We start from the raw sequence: 19578 nt of genomic DNA on the forward strand, positions 1-19578 counted from the left end.
AAATGCTCCCTATCCAGGCTCCCTCTGTCTGTGAGAAGAAATGGACCCCTCTGGCTTCCTCTGGAGCTACAAAAGCATCCTTTAGCTCCAGTTTCTATCTGAATTTCCAACCAGTGACTTATTTGCTCATTTGTTAGACTCTGCATTTTTTTATCTGAACAATGTGCTCTCAGCAATTGTGTTTAATGCTTATTGTGTCTTGCTTAGTGACATCGCTGGGGCCTGTCCCATGACATCAGCAGGGCCTGCCCTTAGCTCGCAGGTTGGGGCACTGGAATCTCAGGGTCTGGGGTGCCCCTGACCTGGCAACTCCAAGCACAAATGTTCATCCATGTGCAATAAATAGGATGTCTGGAGGGGCCTATAGGGTTATTCAGCAGCCAGCATGACCAGTCTGAGAGCAGTCATGCCTGGTAAATATACTTTGTTCCCAGACTGAACCAGTAACAGTTCTTTTCACATGAAAAAGGCAACATTCATCCCAGAAAATTGACATGACAACATCACAAGGACACTTTTATGGCAGATTCTTTTAGAATGGAGAGTGAGGAACCTGAGACCTTGGGACCAAATGCGGCCCTCCAGGCCACTCTAACTGGCCCCTAGGACTTTCCCAGGCCATACCCCTCCCTGGCCTGCTCAGCACCCTTCTTTGCTGCTTTTTCCTGGCAGGAACATGTCTTGCATAATGCTTCTTGTTTGCTTTTTCCTGGCAGGAACATGCCTTGCATAATGCTTCTTGTTTGCTTGGATGGGGCATGGAGATGGATGTGTGCAAACTGCTGGAGTTTGCCTGGCTGGGATGGAGCCTAATGTGGAAAGGTCAGACCCGTTGCTCCACTGACTTTCACTCTGGTCACGCTCAATACTGGAAGGTGACCCCTAGACGGTTGTCTGAGACAGGTACTCCACCTCTGTTTTAGAAGTATCAACAACACTGTTTTCATGATGTGTGCCTTGACTGCTTTGTTCAGATTTGTTTCAAGTTCATCTTCTTTTCTGTGTATTTGGCTTTGTTGATCTGCACATTTCATGCCATTACGGTCGAGACACTGGGTGGGATTCAGCTAAGTTGTTGTGTGTGCAGAATGAGGCCCACTCGCACAACGGGACTTCCCTCCACGCTCTCCCCTTCTTGCACCTCCCTAAATCTAGAGGGTATGGGAAACTCCTAGAACTGTGAGGGACTGAGCAGAGGAGGAATGGTGGAGACTGCCTCCCCAGGAGAAGGAAAAGGAAGACAGTATAGATACAAAAATACAATCTCAATAATAAAGTTACAAGATAATAACAAGGAAGTCACGCACGGGTGGAGTGAAGACACAGGGCAAGAAATAAGAAATGGAGAAATGTTGGCAAATAATGAAATGTGAAAATGTGAATTTACGAATATTATATATATGTATCATTATGTAAAGATTTCATATATGTGTTGCAACATTAATAATAAATTACAACAGGGGTTTGAGGGAGGTCGCAGCTCAGAGGCAGATGAGGTGGGAACCTGGGAAATCATGGGAGAGTCGGAGCAACACCCAGCTGACACATTGTCATTAAAAAGAATTCCAGACCCTCCATCTCCCAGAACCCGGCGAGCCTTAAAAGTAGGAGAGCAAAGAGATCAAAGACAGAGGGCACGTAGCAGCACCCGCAGAGGAGACAATGAGAATGATGAATGAGGAAGTGGGAGAGATGGGGGTGGAGATTCACTCGGGACAACGCCATTATCCAATAGACTGGGTTCTGTAGCCTCTCTCTGTAAAGACTGAAATAAAAAAGGACGGTAAGGAACTTTCCCTTGTCTTTATACTTTCCTGGGCAACCAGCTGGGAGCTGCTGACAGCATCCTGACAAGAACAGGTTTAGAGGGTGCGCTGTAAGAGGAAAGACCCATTGTGTGAGCAGATCTCATTCCTTGCATGTGTACTACTAAATGGAAATAGCGACACTGTGCTGCTAAAAAGCACCGTGAAAGAAGCTTAAAATTGTCGTGTTGCCTGACTTATGGACTTTAAAGCAATCAAGGCAAGCATCAGAGTGGCAAAATAGCAAGTGCCTTGGACGCATTATGTTTTTTCTTTCCATGAGACAAGGTTGACTGTATCCAAATCCTAACTGCTGGTGGATTGCCCCCCACCTCCCACAATGGTGCTGGGACTGTTTCGCTGTACAATCAGCAGCAGGAGAATGTTGTTGTGATCCTATTCTCTTAGGGAGTTTGCACGGGTATTTGGTTGGCCACTGCAGGGAAGCAAGATGGTAGGCAAGAGAGGCCAAGGGTGGGGAAATTCAGCCCTCCAAGTTTCTCTACCTAGCCCCCAGGATTCTCCCCCAAGCCACACACCTCTTCTCTCATGGCCCCCCTCTCACCAGCCCTGCTTCACACCCTCCTTGAGTTTATCTGCCTGGTTGGAATATGCCCTGGCACTCTGACGATGCCTTTTGCTTGTCTGGATGGAAGCTGGAAATGGGGTGTGGAGCACAGGTAGAAACAGCGTACAGTGGTACCTCAGGTTAAGTACTTAATTCGTTCCGGAGGTCCGTTCTTAACCTGAAACTGTTCTTAACCTGAAGCACCACTTTAGCTAATGGGGCCTCCTGCTGCTGCCGCGCCGCCGGAGCACAATTTCTGTTCTCATCCTGAAGCAAAGTTCTTAACCTGAAGCACTATTTCTGGGTTAGCAGAGTCTGTAACCTGAAGCGTATGTAACCCGAGGTACCACTGTATTGCACAAAAGCAAAATGTACATTTGTTGTTCCATCTACTTCTGCCTCTGGCTCCACCCACCATTGGCATGTAGCCCATAAATGAAACATGGCCCTTGGACTGAAAAAGATTCCCCAACCCCGAGAGAGACCTTTTGTTTGATCCAGCTGCGCTCTTCTCACATTCCTAACCAAAGCAGGGAGCTGGACCCAAGGGTCCTGCTGAAATACAGCAGACCAAAGGAGCTGTTCTTTTGAACAGGCAAGGGAAAGAAGACCCTGGTCTATTTATAGACCAAGTCTGACCAATCCAGAGGCTCCATCCTGTGCCAAAAAATGTCTCTGAGACCTGTGCACATGCAGCCCTCAGTAGCTAATGGGGCTAAGTTGCAGCTATAGGTGAATGTAGTTCTTGGACTCACCTTTTTTTGGATTACGATAAACTCCCCTTTTTTGGGTTGTGATAAGATCAGCTCTGTATTTAAGGATTTGCCAAAGGGAGGAGGGGAGAGGGACTCTTTAATCCATCAAATAGATGCAAGAGATCAACCAAATAAAGGAAAATGGTGGGTTCTTTGTCAGTCCTTCACACAAAACCCAAGCCAAGAAAGAAAACCCTTCAGAGCTGATGTACAGAATGGACTCTCTTATCTACATATAGCTTAGCTTATCCTGACTCAGCTGTGGAGCCTATTGGACAATCACCCAGAAGATCCCATGACTCCTACTCCCACCGCTCACAACGGGTGCAATATTGAAGAATGGTGGGGATCGGTGCACCCATTTCTCAGCAGCGTAGCTCTGCTGGCAGTGGGAAGCAGAAGCAGGTCATGTTCTAGAAGCCCAGTTGCTGTGACGTCACAGGAAACCCATCAGATTCCAGAAGCTCCTGCCCCTTGGGAAGTCTGCCTCCAATTGCAGAGGGACCCAAGTGATTCTCTCACTTACACAGGGCTTGTTCAGTAAGTGGCTTTCTGGAAGGGTGGGAGAAGAGCCAGGCTGGGTGTGGAGTCATGATGTGTAGACCTCAGCCACAGCTTTGAGATGGACATGTGTTCTCATGGGATAAACAGAGTGGAACAGGTGCATGAGGCTCGATTCTTGAGTTCTAGCTGGTCTACAAGGGAAGTGGGGACTCGTGTTTTCATTTGCATGTCTCTGATGGGGTGGAATGTGTATTTGTGGAGGGCTTCTCTTTCAAATCCTACAAGGAAAGTTGATTCTGCTACAAACTCTTAGTCTAAGGTTACCAGACATCCCCGTTTCCTGGGGACAGTCCCCAGATTTACAGATCAGTCCCCATACAAAATCCATTGAAGTTGAAATGTGTCCCCAGATTCATTGAAAAAAATCTGGTAACCTTATCTTAGTCAGCTGAGGCACACTTACTGTGTGTAGAGGGGGAGCAGACAATCTTCACTTTAGGAATACTCTTGAAAGATAGCCATCAGGGCATAGTCGAAGGACTGGAGAATTTTGGACTGCTGTGCCAGAGAGTTTTCTTCATTGATCTTACATTTGTATCCAGCTTTTCTTTCAACATGGAACCCAAGATTCCCCGATGGTTCCCCATCCAGACAGTGACCAAACACAGACCTACTTAGCTTAGCCAGGTGCCAAGTCTTATTGTGTGCGTTAAGACCACATACCCTGGGACCAACATTTTGTTGCCTTTCACAAAGTTAGTCAACACTACGGCCAAGACAGGGAGTGTGGCTAAGACAAAGCCTACAAGCTCACTCTTCTGGGATGATCCTACAGTGATGCTGGACTCCAGCTCCCATTGTTCTCGATGCTGGCTGGAGCTGATGGGAGTTGGAGTCCAGTTGTATCTGGAGGACCACAGTTCCCCATGTAAAGAGGAAGTATCAGATATAAACATAATCATACATGTAGTCTTCAACATCCAAAAAGCTTTAAATATTCATTTCCAGAAGTGTGAGCTGATGAATTGTTTTGTCTGAGGGCTCAAGTATTGCACGGTCTGAATGAGGTCAGGTGATGTGCATGGAAGTGTTCACACACCAGGAATAAGTGGTGAGCTTTCTCCCCATTCCTCAAATGTAAGGACAAATCACAGTGGCCTAGTCGCTTGCTAACTGAACCCTTTCACCACAAGGGGCCTCATGGTGGTTTTCTCTTTCTCCATAGGCTGCCTTGGAGTCCCATGCCCCACCTGTCGTTCCTCGGGGATCATGTCCTTCCCAACACTTTTTTTAGGGAAGAAGCTTCTTTTGCTGCTGCCTCTCCTCATGTGCTTTACATCCAGAGTAGGGGGAAAGATCTTCGGACGCTGTGAGCTGGCCCACTTATTGAAGGTGTCTGGCTTGGAAGGTTACCGTGGATACAGTCTAGCTGACTGTGAGTGCTTCTCTCCATCTCTTCCCTCTGTCCCTCTCACCTGAACTGAGGTCAGCCCTCATGTATGGGGATCAGGATCTCCTGGCCCTCCTGTTCAGGACCTGGGTATTGGGGTGGGGTGGTTGCAATAATCAGGGCTGCATATTCTACAGCAGAGCTTTCCAAACTTTTCCTGTTGATGGCACACTTTTTAGACATGCATCATTTTGCGACACAGTAATTGAGTTTTACTAGCAAACCAGAAGTTAAACTAACCCCTTTCCAGTCCCACGAGGAGCACAGGGAGCATTCATGTAACAGACCTACACACTGCAGATGACACACTAATGTGTCACAACGCACAGTTTGGAAAGCTCTGTTCTACAAGCATGTGCAAGGGCAGTAAAAAAAAGTGTCACATGAAATTTAGTGGTGAGAATGTGTGAGCTTTAATCCCCAAAAGAAAAAGGCATACTTCTAGCTCTCATGACTGTGAAGAGAAAGACTTGGAAATGTACGTTTAGTTATTTATTATTTATATTTTATGACAATTTATCTACTGCTTAATTGCAGTCATCCGTCCCTAAGCGGTGTATGGGAAACTGAAGACACTGAAAATGAACATTGGTTCAAATTATAAAATCAGAATTCAGTTAAAATGACTGCTGGCATAGCAATTTTCAACAGGCTCTGGAAGTTCAAAAGGGAGGGACCTCATCTGGAAAGCGGTTCCATAAAATTGGGTCCAAAATGCTGAACGGACTCTGCCTTGGAAATTTAAGGTGTGCATCTTAGCCGGGGGGTGGGGTGGGGAGACTGCTACCAGTGTCTCCCCTGGAAACCTCAAGGATTGGGCAGGATATAAAGATTCAAGCGGTTCAAGGGGTATCCTGGCCCATGTTGTAAATTGAGACAAACACCTTGAGCCTGGCCCAGGTGTGGGCAGCCAGTGCAAGCTTTCAAGCACTCAAGTTATGTGCTGGTGTTGCTCTGTTCCCGTCAACAGTCTAGCTGCAGCCTTTTGCACCAGCGGCAGCCTGCAGGCCAGGCCCAAGCGTAGCCTTGCATGGAACGCATTGCAATAACTGAGCCACCTTGCTGCATGAATCACTATGAAGCATGTGTGCCCTGCCTAGCTCCTTGTCCCTCCCGCATGACTGACAGAAGCAAATAAATTATGCAAAACAAGGACCTATATGTAAAAATGCTTAATTTGCATAATTTATACAGGTGGCCCAAACCCCAGCATTTCCTGGAGCAGAATTTGTGTTAATCTTGGCGCAGAATTCCTGGATCCTTCTCCCTCTCCACCTTATAGGGGTCTGCTTGGCCTTCTATGAGAGCCACTTTGACACGGCAATTGTGGACCACGAAGCTGACGGCAGCACCAGCAATGGCATCTTCCAGATCAACAGCCACCTTTGGTGTGAAGATTACAAACACTTCCAGCCGAACTTCTGCAAAATGCATTGCAGCGGTGAGCTCTGAAGTGGGTTGGCTTCAGTTCTACATCCTGGCATTAGAGGGCGCTGCTCAGCAGCCATATGGGACCAGGTTGCAGCAGAGTTCCCTGCAGGGACTGCAGCATCTGCTGCCGCCTTTGCTTGTAAGGTCCACTCAGTGGAGCCTGCTTCCTGCATCCTGCGTGAGCCACTGATCTTGGACACACTCCTTCTGATTGGAAGAGGGCAAGCACAGGGACCTAGGGAGAGAGACACTGGCCTCCTCCTCCAAGGTGCTGCAATTGAAAGATCCATGCCCAGACAATGTGGCAACAAGGCAGAATTACCTGTGCCCCAATCCCTCTTCATCAGAAGCTGGCCAAGCCAGACCCAGGTATCACACAAAGAAGCAACAGGCAAACATCCACACAGGTGGGAGATTTGATTCCCTGCCGTCCTCTTATAGAAGGAATGAGGGACCCATGGACCTTTGGAGTACAGCTCCCATCCGCCCCAGCCAGCCTGACCAATGGCCAGGGCTGTTGGGAGTTGTAGCCCAGCAAATTATGGGGGGCTGTCCATCTCCTGGCATGTTTATGTCCCCTGGCAGACATTTTGGGGGTTTCTGTACTAGGGGGATGTGCTGGTCTGCAGAGATATTCTCTTTCCAATAGGAAGGCACAAGACTCAGGCTAAGGAGCTGGTTGGAGAGAGGCTCTGGAGGGATGTTGTAACTCATGGGTCACCTCTGCAGGCTTCTTCTCTGCAGAAGGTCACCTCTGCAGAAGCAGGAGTTGAGGGTGTTGCCTCAGCCCCTCATGCCTTCTTTTCCTCTGTCCCCACAGATCTGCTGACCAGTGACATCAAGGATGACATTGTCTGTGCCATGAGGATAGCACAAGGACCAAGAGGCCTAGGAGCATGGTAAGGGGAGCTCTCGGGGGTAGCGGGGTAGAATCTGGTGACCACCACTAGGTCCTGCGCTTCTGCTGCATGCTAAGCAAAACAGGAGAATTTGTTAGCAAGACACTGTGGTGATATCCAGCCTTACTGTTAGCCCCCATCCTCTGGACAACCAGCCATCAGAAGGATCTTGTCTCTTAACATGGATGGTAAATCAATGTTGAAAAAATCCAAAGAAATCAAGCAACAGAAATTATTATTAAATTACAGTCATACCTCGGGTTGAATGTGCTTCAGGTTGAGCACTTTCGGGTTACGCTCCGTGGCAACCCGGAAGTAACGGAGCACATTACTTCCAGGTTTCGCCGCTCGCACATGCACAGACGCTCAAAATGATGTCACGCGTATGCGAGGAAGCGGCAAAACAGGACCCGCACACGCGCAGACATGCCGTCGTGTCTTACGTTCTATTCAGGATGCAAACGGGGCTCCGGAACGGATCCTGTTCGCATCCCGAGGTACCACTGTATAGTGCAGAATTGCAACGATCTTTTTAAAATATAATACATAGCACTTAGAAACCACAAACACATACAAGGATCTGATGCACAGGATAATTTTAAAAGTAATAATGAACAATTGCCTTGCAAAGCCACAAAATGCCCAAATAAAAATCCCTTATTAAGTCTGATACACTTTTAAATAACAGAGAGATTTCAAAGTCCAAAAAATTCAGATCTCAGTGTTAGCTGAGATCTTGGGCCTGTTTTTACAAAATCCTATTTAGGGTAACCTCAGCAGACTGGGATGCGGGTGGCGCTGTGGGTTAAACCACAGAGTCTAGGACTTGCCGATCAGAAGGTCGGCGGTTTGAATCCCTGCGACGGGGTGAGCTCCCATTGCTCGGTCCCTGCTCCTGCCAACCTAGCAGTTCAAAAGCACCTCAAAGTGCAAGAAGATAAATAGGTACCGCTCCAGCGGGAAGGTAAACGGCGTTTCCGTGCGCTTCTCTGGTTCGCCAGAAGCGGCTTAGTCATGCTGGCCACATGACCCGGAAGCTGTAGGCCGGCTCCCTCGGCCAATAAAGCGAGATGAGCACCACAACCCCAGAGTCGGCCACGACTGGACCTAATGGTCAGGGGTCCCTTTACCTTTACCTTTACAGCAGACCAGATTTGTTCATTGATTGAACAAATGCAATAACAGCCCCACAGTTCAGGAGTAAGGAAGCTGTGGCCCTACAGATGTTGTAGGGCTGACGCTCATCACCCAGTGAATTTCATGGCTGAGTAGAGATTTGGACCCTGGTCTCCCACATCCTAGTCAGGCACCCTGACTATTACACCACACTGGCTGCCCATGGTGGTGGACTCCAAACTCTATCAGACCCCTGCCAACTACCCCAGCCTAAAGAGTTTATCACAGGCTCATAGAAGATAGAAGCTGCCATACTGAGTCAGATCATTGGCATGTCCCTCTCAATTGTGCCTAGACTGACTGGCAGTGGCTCTCCAAGGTTTCAGGTGGTCTCTCCCAGCCCTATCTGAAGATGCTCCTGGGGACTGAACTCAGGACCTTCTGCAAAACAAACCAGATGCTCTACCATGGAGCTACGGCCTGTAGAAGAATCATATTGTAGGCCTGACATTATAGATTCCTTGACCATTCAGATTCCAGTGGACCATTATGTCTCTGCAGCTGTGCAGAAGCTAGTTGTCTGGTTATGGTGGCCCTTGCCAGTCTGATGCCATCCAGATGTATTGGATTACAGTTCCCATGAGCCCCATCTGGGACAGGCATATGACGCAGGGGCTGATGGCAGTTGTAGTCCAAATCATCCGGTTGGTGAAGACGGAGTTATGCTCAGGGCTTGGAAAGTTCATTTTAAAAAGGACTTTGTTCCAATTCACCCCTCCAGAAAGCAACTAACTCTGTTCCAGTTCACTTCACAGCTCAGTTCACAATTCATTCTCGTGGTTCTTAGCATTTCCCCCTAGTCTTCAGAATTTTAAATTGCTAAAGTATAAAATCTGCTTAAGGAGACTAGGTAAAGGTAAAGGGACCCCTGACCATTAGATCCAGTCGTGGCCGACTCTGGGGTTGCGGCGCTCATCTCCCTTTACTGGCCGAGGGAGCTGGTGTACAGCTTCCAGGTCATGTGGCCAGCATGACTAAGCCGCTTCTGGCGAACCAGAGTAGCACACGGAAACGCCGTTTACCTTCCCGCCGGAGCGGTACCTATTTATCTACTTGCACTTTGACGTGCTTTTGAACTGCTAGGTTGGCAGGAGCAGGGACCAAGCAACGGGGGCTCACCCCGTCACAGGGATTCGAACCACCGACCTTCTGATCGGCAAGTCCTAGGCTCTGTGGTTTAACCCACAGCGCCACCTGCGCCCCACTTAAGAAGACTAAGAAACATTTTTTCAAAACCCCACCATCCCCAGTATAATGTGAACACTTGTTTCATTTCTTCTTTGCAACAATCATGAGCTTTAATCTTAAACTGCAGCATAGCCTCCAACATTTATCCGATGAAAATAGGGACATCTCATTCCATAAGGATAATTTTACTATTTATACCCCACACATCTTACTTGGGTTGCCCCAGCCACTCTGAACAGATTCCAATATATATAAAAACATAAGAGAACATTAAACATTAACCAAAAAAACCCTTCCCTATACAGGATTACATTTAGATGGCTTGGGGGTTGGATAACTCCATACCCTCCAACATTTCTCCAATGAAAATAGGGACATCCTAAGGAAAAATAGGGTATTTCAGGATCATATCAGAAACTGGGACAGCTTCTCTAAATCAGGGGTGTCCCTGGAAAATAGGGACACTTGTAGGGTCTGCAGCAGCATCACTTTTCAGATAGCTTAAAATTGTAAATGCAATGGTCACAATCAAACACAGATTGAATTGAATTAAAAATTGTCCTCATTTCCACCATTTAGCTCACCTGGAAATTATAGGACCTACTCTCAAGTGTGATCCAGAGGTTTTTGAATTTATTCAGTGCATTAGTTAATTTGAATGAGTTTTTTCCAAGCACAGGTTATACTCTTCCTGTCTGTTTCTTTGGGACTTGTACAGCAGAAGCTATCCTGTAAATTTACATTCCATATTTATTGAGTTTATCAGTGAATTTCTCTTTAATGAGATTCCCTTTCTTTCTCTCACTCAGGATGGGTTGGAGGGAAAATTGCGAAGGCCTTGATTTGTCTGCCTGGTTGAAAGGATGCATTCTGTGAGAGAATAACAAGGAGGACAGAAAGGCGGCTGTGGAAGGGCTGGGCGCCGGATGTGTGGCTTGCGCCCTGGGACTACTGCCTTCCTGGAGCTAAATAGTGCTGCATGAATAAACTCTTTTAAAGCTCTCGGCTGGGCCCTGCAGTGGGGAGAGTGATTGTAACTTGGACAATGAGAACCAAATCTTGTGCTATAAAAATATTTCTTCAGACTCGTTGTGATTTGAGGTACCGTGTATTGCAGCTCATGTGAGGGGACGCGTTGGGATCTATGATGCCTCCGTTTTCAAACTGTATTCCAAGAGGTCCCTCAGGACCTTATCGGGGCTTCCTCAGTTTAAAGGTCAGTAATGGCAAACAAGATTCCTGCAAGGACAAGTTGGTTGTTTATTTTGTTAATTAAATTTGTATGCCACTCTATACCGATAGAACTCAGGATGGTTCTCAACATAAACTTACAATATAAAAAACACAAAATATACAATAATAAGAACGGGAACAAATAAGCCACCTTCCACAGAACATTTGAAAGCCTAAAAACGTTTTATGAAGGTGCCAACCAAACCTCCCTGGGGAGAGCATTCCACAAATGGGGAGCCACTGCAGAAAAGGCCCTAGTATACCCCCAGTTTAAACAAGGAACATAGGAGAATTCTTACATTTTACTTACATTTGTGTTTATTCTTACATTTATTTTTATTATTACATACATGTTCTTCTCCCTCTCCACTTTTTCCTTGCAACAACCCTGTGAGGTATGGTCTGCTAAGAGATGAGCTGTGTACACACCATACATTTTAAGCACATCCTCCACTCCTCACACCAAAAAAAATAATCATGGGAACGGTAATTTCCTTTTCACACAGCTAGAATTCTCAGAACCCTTAACTACAGCTCCCAGAATTCTTGTGTTTACGCTGCCATAGTGGCTGGAACAAGGGCTTCATGTCTGAGTGGGGATTTGAATCCTGACTGAGACTCTGCCCACTACACCACATTGCATTGCAAAAAGTGGTGGCCAGTTGTTCCTGGGGAAGCATCTGTCAAACACAACCACTTAACCCATTGAGGAATCCCTGATAAGCTTCCAAGGCCCCAGGCTTCTCCATAATGCAGTCTGAGAACCACTGAGGAAGATGCATGCATCAGTTTCACAGGCATATGGCCACTGTTAATGGGGGGGGGGTTTGGATAATTCCCACAATTTGGGTTGTTCCCCCCCCCCTTTTATTAATAAAAGGGGCAAATAAAACATTATAGAGGCATATACCATCATACACTGTGTTGAGAAAATAAGAATCTGGAGTCATTTAACAAAGTGATGTGATAGTAGCAGAGTTGGAAAGGATGTAAGTCATCCAGTCCAACCCCTTGCTGTGAAAGGTACCAGCTGCTTGGCCATGAGCTCATGTTCTACTTGTGGGTTTCCTGGGGCCACCTTGAGAACAGGTTGCTGGGCCTTTGGCCAGTTTTAGCAGCTAAACCTTTACATAATGTAACCTTTGGGAGCGCAGGGTTCAAATCCCAACTATCTTCCAGAAAAATAGCTGACTGCATACCCTTGGGGGGGAAGCACTGACTTGGGCCAGCAACAATCTCCTTACCTTAAAGGGTTGTTGAGGAAATAATGGGAGAACCATGTACAGCACCTAGAGTTTCTCAGAAGATAAAGCTGGAAGATAAATCCTTTTATAAGGATTGAGGTTCTGAGCCTATTGCACAAACAATATTGCCCATGATGGCTAATTCCACACCCCTCCAGCTTTATTTTGGTGTCTTTGACCTCTATGTACCTCTCCCAATATGCATGTTGTTTCTTGACCAATTACTTCCCATTTTCAGGAGCCACTGCAGGGGTGCACACGTTGTGGCTCCATCATTAGATAAAATACAGTATTAAATCCCACAATTGCCTCAATAATTAAATTCCCAAAAAGCAAATTGTGAAAATCCATATTTGCCCTGGAAGATGTAAAATGTGCCCCAATGTGAATAACACTTTATATAGCTACAGATAGGTAGCCGTGTTGGTCTGCCATAGTCAAAATAAAAAACTAACTTAGTTAATAAAAAACTAACTTAGTTGGTCTTAAAGGTGCTACTGGAAGGATTTTTTTTATTTTGACTTTATATAGCCTCACTGTTTTTCATTACAAGATTGAGAAAATAGGTCACTGGCTGGTGGTGGTTCATGCATGTACATTTGTTGTTGTTAAGTTATTGGAAAGATCTATATTCTATATAAGGACAACAGGATTTGCAGGTTGAGGTATCTCAACTTTTCCTCAAAGGACCTCAAAGTGACCAACATGGGCTACTTTACATCTTGTAATAAGCTGGGAAAGTTAAGAGTGAATGGATGAAAGTCATCTATTTAATTTCATGGTTGGATGGAAATTTGAACTACACAATACTTGCATGTGTTTTCCCAAATATAAGGGGCAGCAGATCCCTTGAAAGTGATAAGGCTTGGCAAATCCAGTGATCAACTCTCACCCAGAAACCAATGTCCCAGAAACCAATGTCCCCACTGTGGAAGGATGTGTGGATCCAGAATTGGCTTTTTATGGAAGACAATCTTATTGCCACTTATGGCTACAAGACACTGCAGCCAACTAGTACTGAATAATTTAATTGTACTAGTGTAGCATGCAATATTTGGGTGTTTTAAAAGGCTAGCATTAGTTATGGTGCAACATGAGTGTGTATAGATAGAACACCTAAGGGAGGAAAAAGTATGGGAGTGTGGAAAAGAGAATTAAACCAAAGGATGGAAACATCTAGTTTATGTGCAAAATGCAACTGAGGTTTTACAGTTAATGTGGTTTGACCTAATGTGGCTCCCAAGTGTTGAGACCAAGAAATGGGTCTATTGAGCTATTCACCAGGCATGGCAAACTATTTGACAAAACCACAAAAGTCACATTACAATTCATTAGAGCACAGTTTTTATTAATTTAAACAGCTTTTAGTAGTTTCATGCAGTAGCTACAATACAGGTGTACAGCAACAATGTTATAAAGTCGGTTAGTTAAAGGGAAAGATTGCAGGGGAGGGTTAGGGGTTTTTTTGCAAGCTTAAAAAAGCAAGATGACTAGGGAATGTATCAAGTTTTGTTTAATTCACGGTTCTCCAGACCTTTTGCTTTAGTTTAAACAAAATTTATGCAACCATACATTGTGACATTATGTTAGGGAAAATAGGGAAAACACTATGGAAAACACTTGTTGCAAATTCTGACTGGAAACTACCCAAACAATGTAGCACTTACCCCATATTGCCACAACAGTAGAGTGCTAATGTTTGAGCAGCATCTGGTCAGAGATTAATCCTTTTTGGTGCAGGACCACCTAGAAGCCACTTCATCAAGGAGCACTTATGAGTACAGGCTACAGAAGTGCTCAGAGGTGAAGTAGCCTATGGAGGAGAAAGGAGTCACACCTTTGGCAGGGAAGACTTGCAAAAAGAGGACACAAAAAGCTGAATATACCAATGGACAAGGTCTCTGAAGAGTGAACTAGAGCCAGAACCTCACCCAAACAATGAAGCACTTTCCTGGTCTAATGCAACAGAAAGTGCCAGTGCCTGGGCAAGGTTCAGTAAGGGTTGGCTCAAAGATCATCCTGCTAGGATACATAGAAGATAAATAATCCTAGTCTGGTCAAAGAAGGTTTGACTTTGTTCCAGGTGATGAGGAAGTGCAGGCTTTGCTTATATTCCCTGTAAAATAGCAAGAAAAAGTGTTAAAGATCTGGAAGGCAGGAAGGGACTCCTAAAAATCACAAGATTTAAGATTAGGGAAAGATCGATTCAAGTTACAGAAGTTAAAGAACAAGAAGAAATCGTTGTTAAAAGTTTCTGTAGCTTGTAGTTTGTAGCTCAGTCAGGCCTGAACTCCACACAAACAATATAGCACTTAATTGACTCTGAATATAAACAAGAAAGTGCCACTGTCTGCGTGGAGTTCAGAAGGCCCTCAGTTTCCAGATCTGTGGGAATGGGGAAAAGTTTGCAGCCCTTCATAAAAAATGCTCGGGATGAACTCGGGATCTCCTCTTTGCGGTCGCGATGGGATGCGCAAACAGCTGATCCGGGTTTAAACTCTGCACAGCGGATACCGAACAGCACGGGAAAAGGTACCTTGACCTATGAAGAACACAAGAATAACCACAAGCTGCTCAAAACACGAGAAATGCTAAAAGCATTAAAAATAAACAAGAGATTTGCACTAGGTTGACAAAAGCGGAGCGAAACTGGCTAATCCGATTGCTACCGCTAGAGGCACCAACAGTTCAACCACCACCCTGGTAGTTTAATGGACGGCAGCCAGAGCAGTGTTACCTGGTTGGGCATTTGACCAAGTGAAGAAATTTTAAGCGAAAACCTGACCAAGACGTTGCCAATATAATGAAGCACTTTCTCAGTTTTAAAATCACAAGGCAGTGCTATCGTATTGGCGGCGTCTAGGCAGCGGAGAAAGCGTGCTCGGATCCAACCCTCGTGGCTCCAGGATGCAGTCCCGACCCAACCCCCCCCCCAAAAAAAACCCCCGCGAAATGCCAAAGAGATCCTTCACCCCAGCTGCAGAAAGGATGCCAAACCAACACCAAAGAAAAGGAGACCCAACTTCCTCCTCCCGTCTAGTGGATCCCCACAACTCAAAACTTCCAGTTTTTGACCATCTCAAACACGTGGCCTCGATTGTGGAAAATTACGTATTAAGTTGCCAGTCTTCTGGGAAGACAAGACTCTTGCAAAGCTTCCCCAAACCAAATGAATACGCCTCCCCAGTCCCCATATGAAAACCCCCCACCCAGTTATCCCCTCCCTCATATTTACCAAACAAAAACATTGAGGGTTGGGTAGAGAGGTTTTTGCTGTGTAATGCTTAAAAATACAACCAGTTAAGAAACGACCATTTCCCCTCCAAGTGTCATTAAGCGGTTTAAAGCCCCCCAGCTCCTACGTCTGCAAGCTATATACAGGGTACAAATTTCTGCATCCCACCTCCCGGAAGCCGCAAAAAAATAATAATACAATTTTGAAGGTAAAGAGACCAACCTGAAAGGTTTCACGTTCGGGGAACACAAAAAAAAAAAGTCCGGCCCGTCCTTCAAATTTCCACGAACAGAGCCAAAAGAATCCCAAGAATTTAAACCTCCCGGGCAGATCAAGAGATCTCCCCTTGGCCGTCCCAAGATCCAAAGCATGGTCTGGGAGAGGTCTTCCCAAGCCCACCAGCGCCCCGAGCCCTTTCCCTCCAATGCTCACCAGCCGTGCCATCTTCCGTGATGGTCTCTGCTCCTGGGGTCCAGAGATGTGCTGTCCCACTCGAGGGGCGCCCTTTATAAAGCCTGCAGCCTCGAGGGTGCCATTGGCTCGCCACTTCCCTCCATTGGCTATCTTCCTCCAATCAAGTTCAAGAGCTGGGGTCCCCTTCCCCTCCCACCTTTCCCTGACCAAGCCCTTGCCTGGTGAATGGATCAAGGAATGGGTGGGGTAGAGAGGTGAAACAATCAAGCGGGTGATGGAGGGTAGATAGCGCAAGCCTTTGCTGGAGACAATGGGCCAAGCCATCACCCCCACACCCAGGAAGGTGGGTAAGAGAGGAGAGCCTCAGGCATGCAGATTCCCGCCCATCCCATTCCAATGGGCCAGCCTTTCCTTAAGCCCTGGGGAGTGAGAAGAGTCCCTTTGTTTTAAAGAAGTTGAGGTGATCATCATGCTAAAGCCAATTATTTTGAATCAATTGAAAATGCCAAAGTATTGGGAGGAAGGAAGGACGTTGGAAAGAAAACCTACAGGCTTGTATGGTCTATTCACGCTGGAGGGCTCATCCATTTTATTCCTTCCATTTTAACCTTCCAAAACCATTTTCCTCCCTCCCGACTTTATGTGATTCCTCTCTTATGTGCACACTTTATTTAATTTTGTTAAGAGATTTTTGTCCCACTCTACACACACACGTTTTTCTTCTCAGGGTTGGTTAACAAACATGTAAAACCAAAAATGGAATCCGTTTTTAAAAGCCAAATAATATGCAGGCTTCACATGATCAACAGATTTCGCAGGATAAATAACAATGTATATATGCGTTATATATATGTACATATGGTTTTATAAGGCCAACCATCTATAGACTTCACATGATGACTAGCAAAGTATATAATATTTGTGCATGTATAGCTTCATCAATCTCTATATGCTTCATGCAACTGATGATATAGGCCCTTAGCTATGAAAGCTGGTGCCAGATTTGTTTTAATTTGTAACATATCAGAGTATAACAATTTAGGGTTTGGCACAGCAGCCAATTTTATGAGGTTACCCTGGGAGCTGTATAGCATCAGGATTTAAGCCTAGTCCTAGCCCAACATGTTGGCAGTAGCACTAAAAGCCAGCATGATCTGAGCAAGGAAATCTCAAAATCTCCAGCTGAAAATTTCCCTCTGACATGGACAAAACAGGTGGTCTTAGCCAGCCCCAGCCCCCCCCCCCCAATTTCTTAGCCTCAATCCCACATCCTCTCTTCAAGGACAATCAAATTGATCTTGCTTACAGTTAATAAGACTTAAGGTAGTGAGCACACTGAACAGTCAAAATTGCAATTTAATAATAACCCAGAATTATTATTAACTAGCCCCAGAGCAATTCATCACTGAAGCTGGCCACTGTTATCCCTGCTGTCTCAGGAAGACTAGATGTGCTCAGTGCAGCATCCATGACTTCCCCCTCCCCATTTTACTTTCACAACATCCCTGTGAGGTAGGTTAGGCTGAGAGATAGTGGGTATCCCCAGGTCACCCTCGTAACTTCATGTCAGAGTGGGGATTTGAACCCAACTCTCCCCAGTATTAATCTACCATTCTCACCGCTACACCCCACCCCACAATTATTATTTTATTTTAAAAAATGTTTTGTATTTTTAAATACAAGCATACCTACTCACCATGAAGTTGTGACACACTTTTTAACAACAACAACAAAAAGAAGTGCTGGGACTGCATACTCTTGAAAAATACCCCTGAAAAAAGCACTGTGCATAACAATTTGAAATGTAAGATTCTGAGAATTTTCACATGCATACTAAATATTTGTGAAGCATTTCCGTCCCTTTCCATTCCAATCTGTTTTAAGTAAGTTAAACAGTTGATTTCGAGGTGTGTGTACAGGGTGCAATGTTGTTCACCATAAAAGCATAAACAGGTATATTTTGCACTTCCTCAGAAGAAAACAGAGCAGCTTAAAATCCAAAATATGCAGGTAATTAATGCTGACCTAATTTGACGGGTATAAGGGCCACAATACAATGATTCTGAATAACTTCCAGCAGTCTAAAATGCTCAGTCTTATTATTGTTGATGTCCCTAGTCAATTTCTATTGGCACAATCTTGTATAAATATCTACTCTGTCAGAAATAAGTCACATTGAGTTAAATGAGACTTGCTTCCAGGAACCTGAGTATAGGATTGCAGCAAAAAAAGAAAATAGAAGAAAAGAGAGGAAGAAAGATTGAAAACCCATACAGTATTAGTCTACTGCTGGTAATTATCCCTGGAAATTATTGACCCCTCCACTATTATTTATTGCTTTGGCAGATTTAGCTGCTTCTGAGTAATCCAGTAATCTCTGAATATCCTTTGGAAATCAGCATTAGAGTGATAATGGAAGATCAAGGATTCAGAATTAATTCCCTAAACCAGGAATATTTGGGTAGATTCTCTTCTTCATACTCCCTTACACATTAACAGCATGTCTTTTAATTCTAAGGGACGGGGCGGGGGAGCGAGCAAGTATTTCTTATTTATTTAAGAGGATTTATATCCTATGCTTCCATTGTTAAAAATAAATATTCAGAGTGTCGCACAACATATTAAAAAAACACCCCCAAAGGCATCTAAGTGTTTTGATGTACGTTGAGTGTTTTTCACAGCGGCATCTAAAATATTGAATTGATCAGATGTCCAAATGCAGAGGTAGTAAGAAATGCATTTTTAAAAATTAAGTTTCTATAGTAAATACAGGCTTATATAGGCCATTTATTCTTGCTCTTTCCTTATGTTTCTTATTTGCAAAATATAAATGGAAATCTATAAAACTGCTTAAGCAAATTGGGGAAAACAGCAAAATTGGTGAGCCTAACAAACCTCTCTCACACACCAATACAGACACGTGAAATAAAGCAAAATGGGGAAAAGGGAAAAGAAATACTTATTGAGGGGGGAATTTGAGTAATCTTATAATGCATTTTAAGTTAATGGTGTTTAAGCATAACTTTGGGCCACAGTATTTACTATAGAAATCTCTGTTGATTGAACTCTATGGGACTTTTATAATAAATTCTTTATAAAATCATCCTTCATAAACACACACACAAATATATGCACCCTTTCCATTAAATCCATAGCAATGAAAGAAGATGTGCTAATTGGGGACAAATCTGGCTGAAAACAAGAGTTACTTTATTTTAGTTTAGTTTAGTCTTCTGGAATCTTGCTCCAGAACTGAAGTGGTTAACAGAGAAGGTGGGGTGGATGGGGGTGGAATCCTGGCCACCAGAATCAAGCTTCCCATTCTACTGGCTGCTGATGGCTTACAGCAAGGGCTGGGGGGGGGGGAGTTGAAGATTCCTGCATATCAATAGTTTTTGGGAAGAGTCTTGAGAGGAGGGCACAGGCAGGAAATCTTTGGCCCATAGGGGGTTGGGGTGGGGGAGGATAGCTCTGCATTTGAATGAAAGTTCAAACAGAGAGGCTTTGTGATGGGAAGATTAAGTGTCCTGCCACCAACTATCTCAACATCCCCCACCCATCATAAGCATCTTCCTGGAACTGTTTCAGAAGCCTGGAGCCAAGGTTGACTTGCAAAGACACTCCATAATCAACTTTCAATTGATAGGGAAATGAACCTAAGGCCAAAGAGAAGTTC

General features: G+C 44.9%; 1 protein-coding gene across 2 annotated transcripts; it reads left to right on the top strand.

Annotated features, from left to right (window-relative positions):
• Positions 1-3552: 3552 nt before the first annotated feature.
• LOC308466983 (sperm acrosome membrane-associated protein 3-like) lies at positions 3553-10861 on the top strand. 2 transcript variants are annotated; one of them, XM_080988385.1, is made up of 5 exons: positions 3553-3668; positions 4858-5067; positions 6365-6523; positions 7334-7412; positions 10586-10861. In XM_080988385.1, exons 2-5 carry the CDS (start codon positions 4902-4904, stop codon positions 10650-10652), a joined length of 471 nt encoding a protein of 156 aa, XP_080844511.1. In that variant the 5' UTR covers positions 3553-3668; positions 4858-4901; the 3' UTR covers positions 10653-10861. The 2 variants fall into 2 exon arrangements, with proteins under 2 accessions (XP_080844511.1, XP_080844512.1); XM_080988386.1 differs by having other exon boundaries at positions 3656-3789.
• The last annotated feature ends 8717 nt before the right edge of the window (positions 10862-19578 follow it).

This window comes from Podarcis pityusensis, assembly GCF_964106645.2.
Source record: "Podarcis pityusensis genome assembly, chromosome: 17".
NCBI lineage: Eukaryota > Metazoa > Chordata > Lepidosauria > Squamata > Lacertidae > Podarcis > Podarcis pityusensis.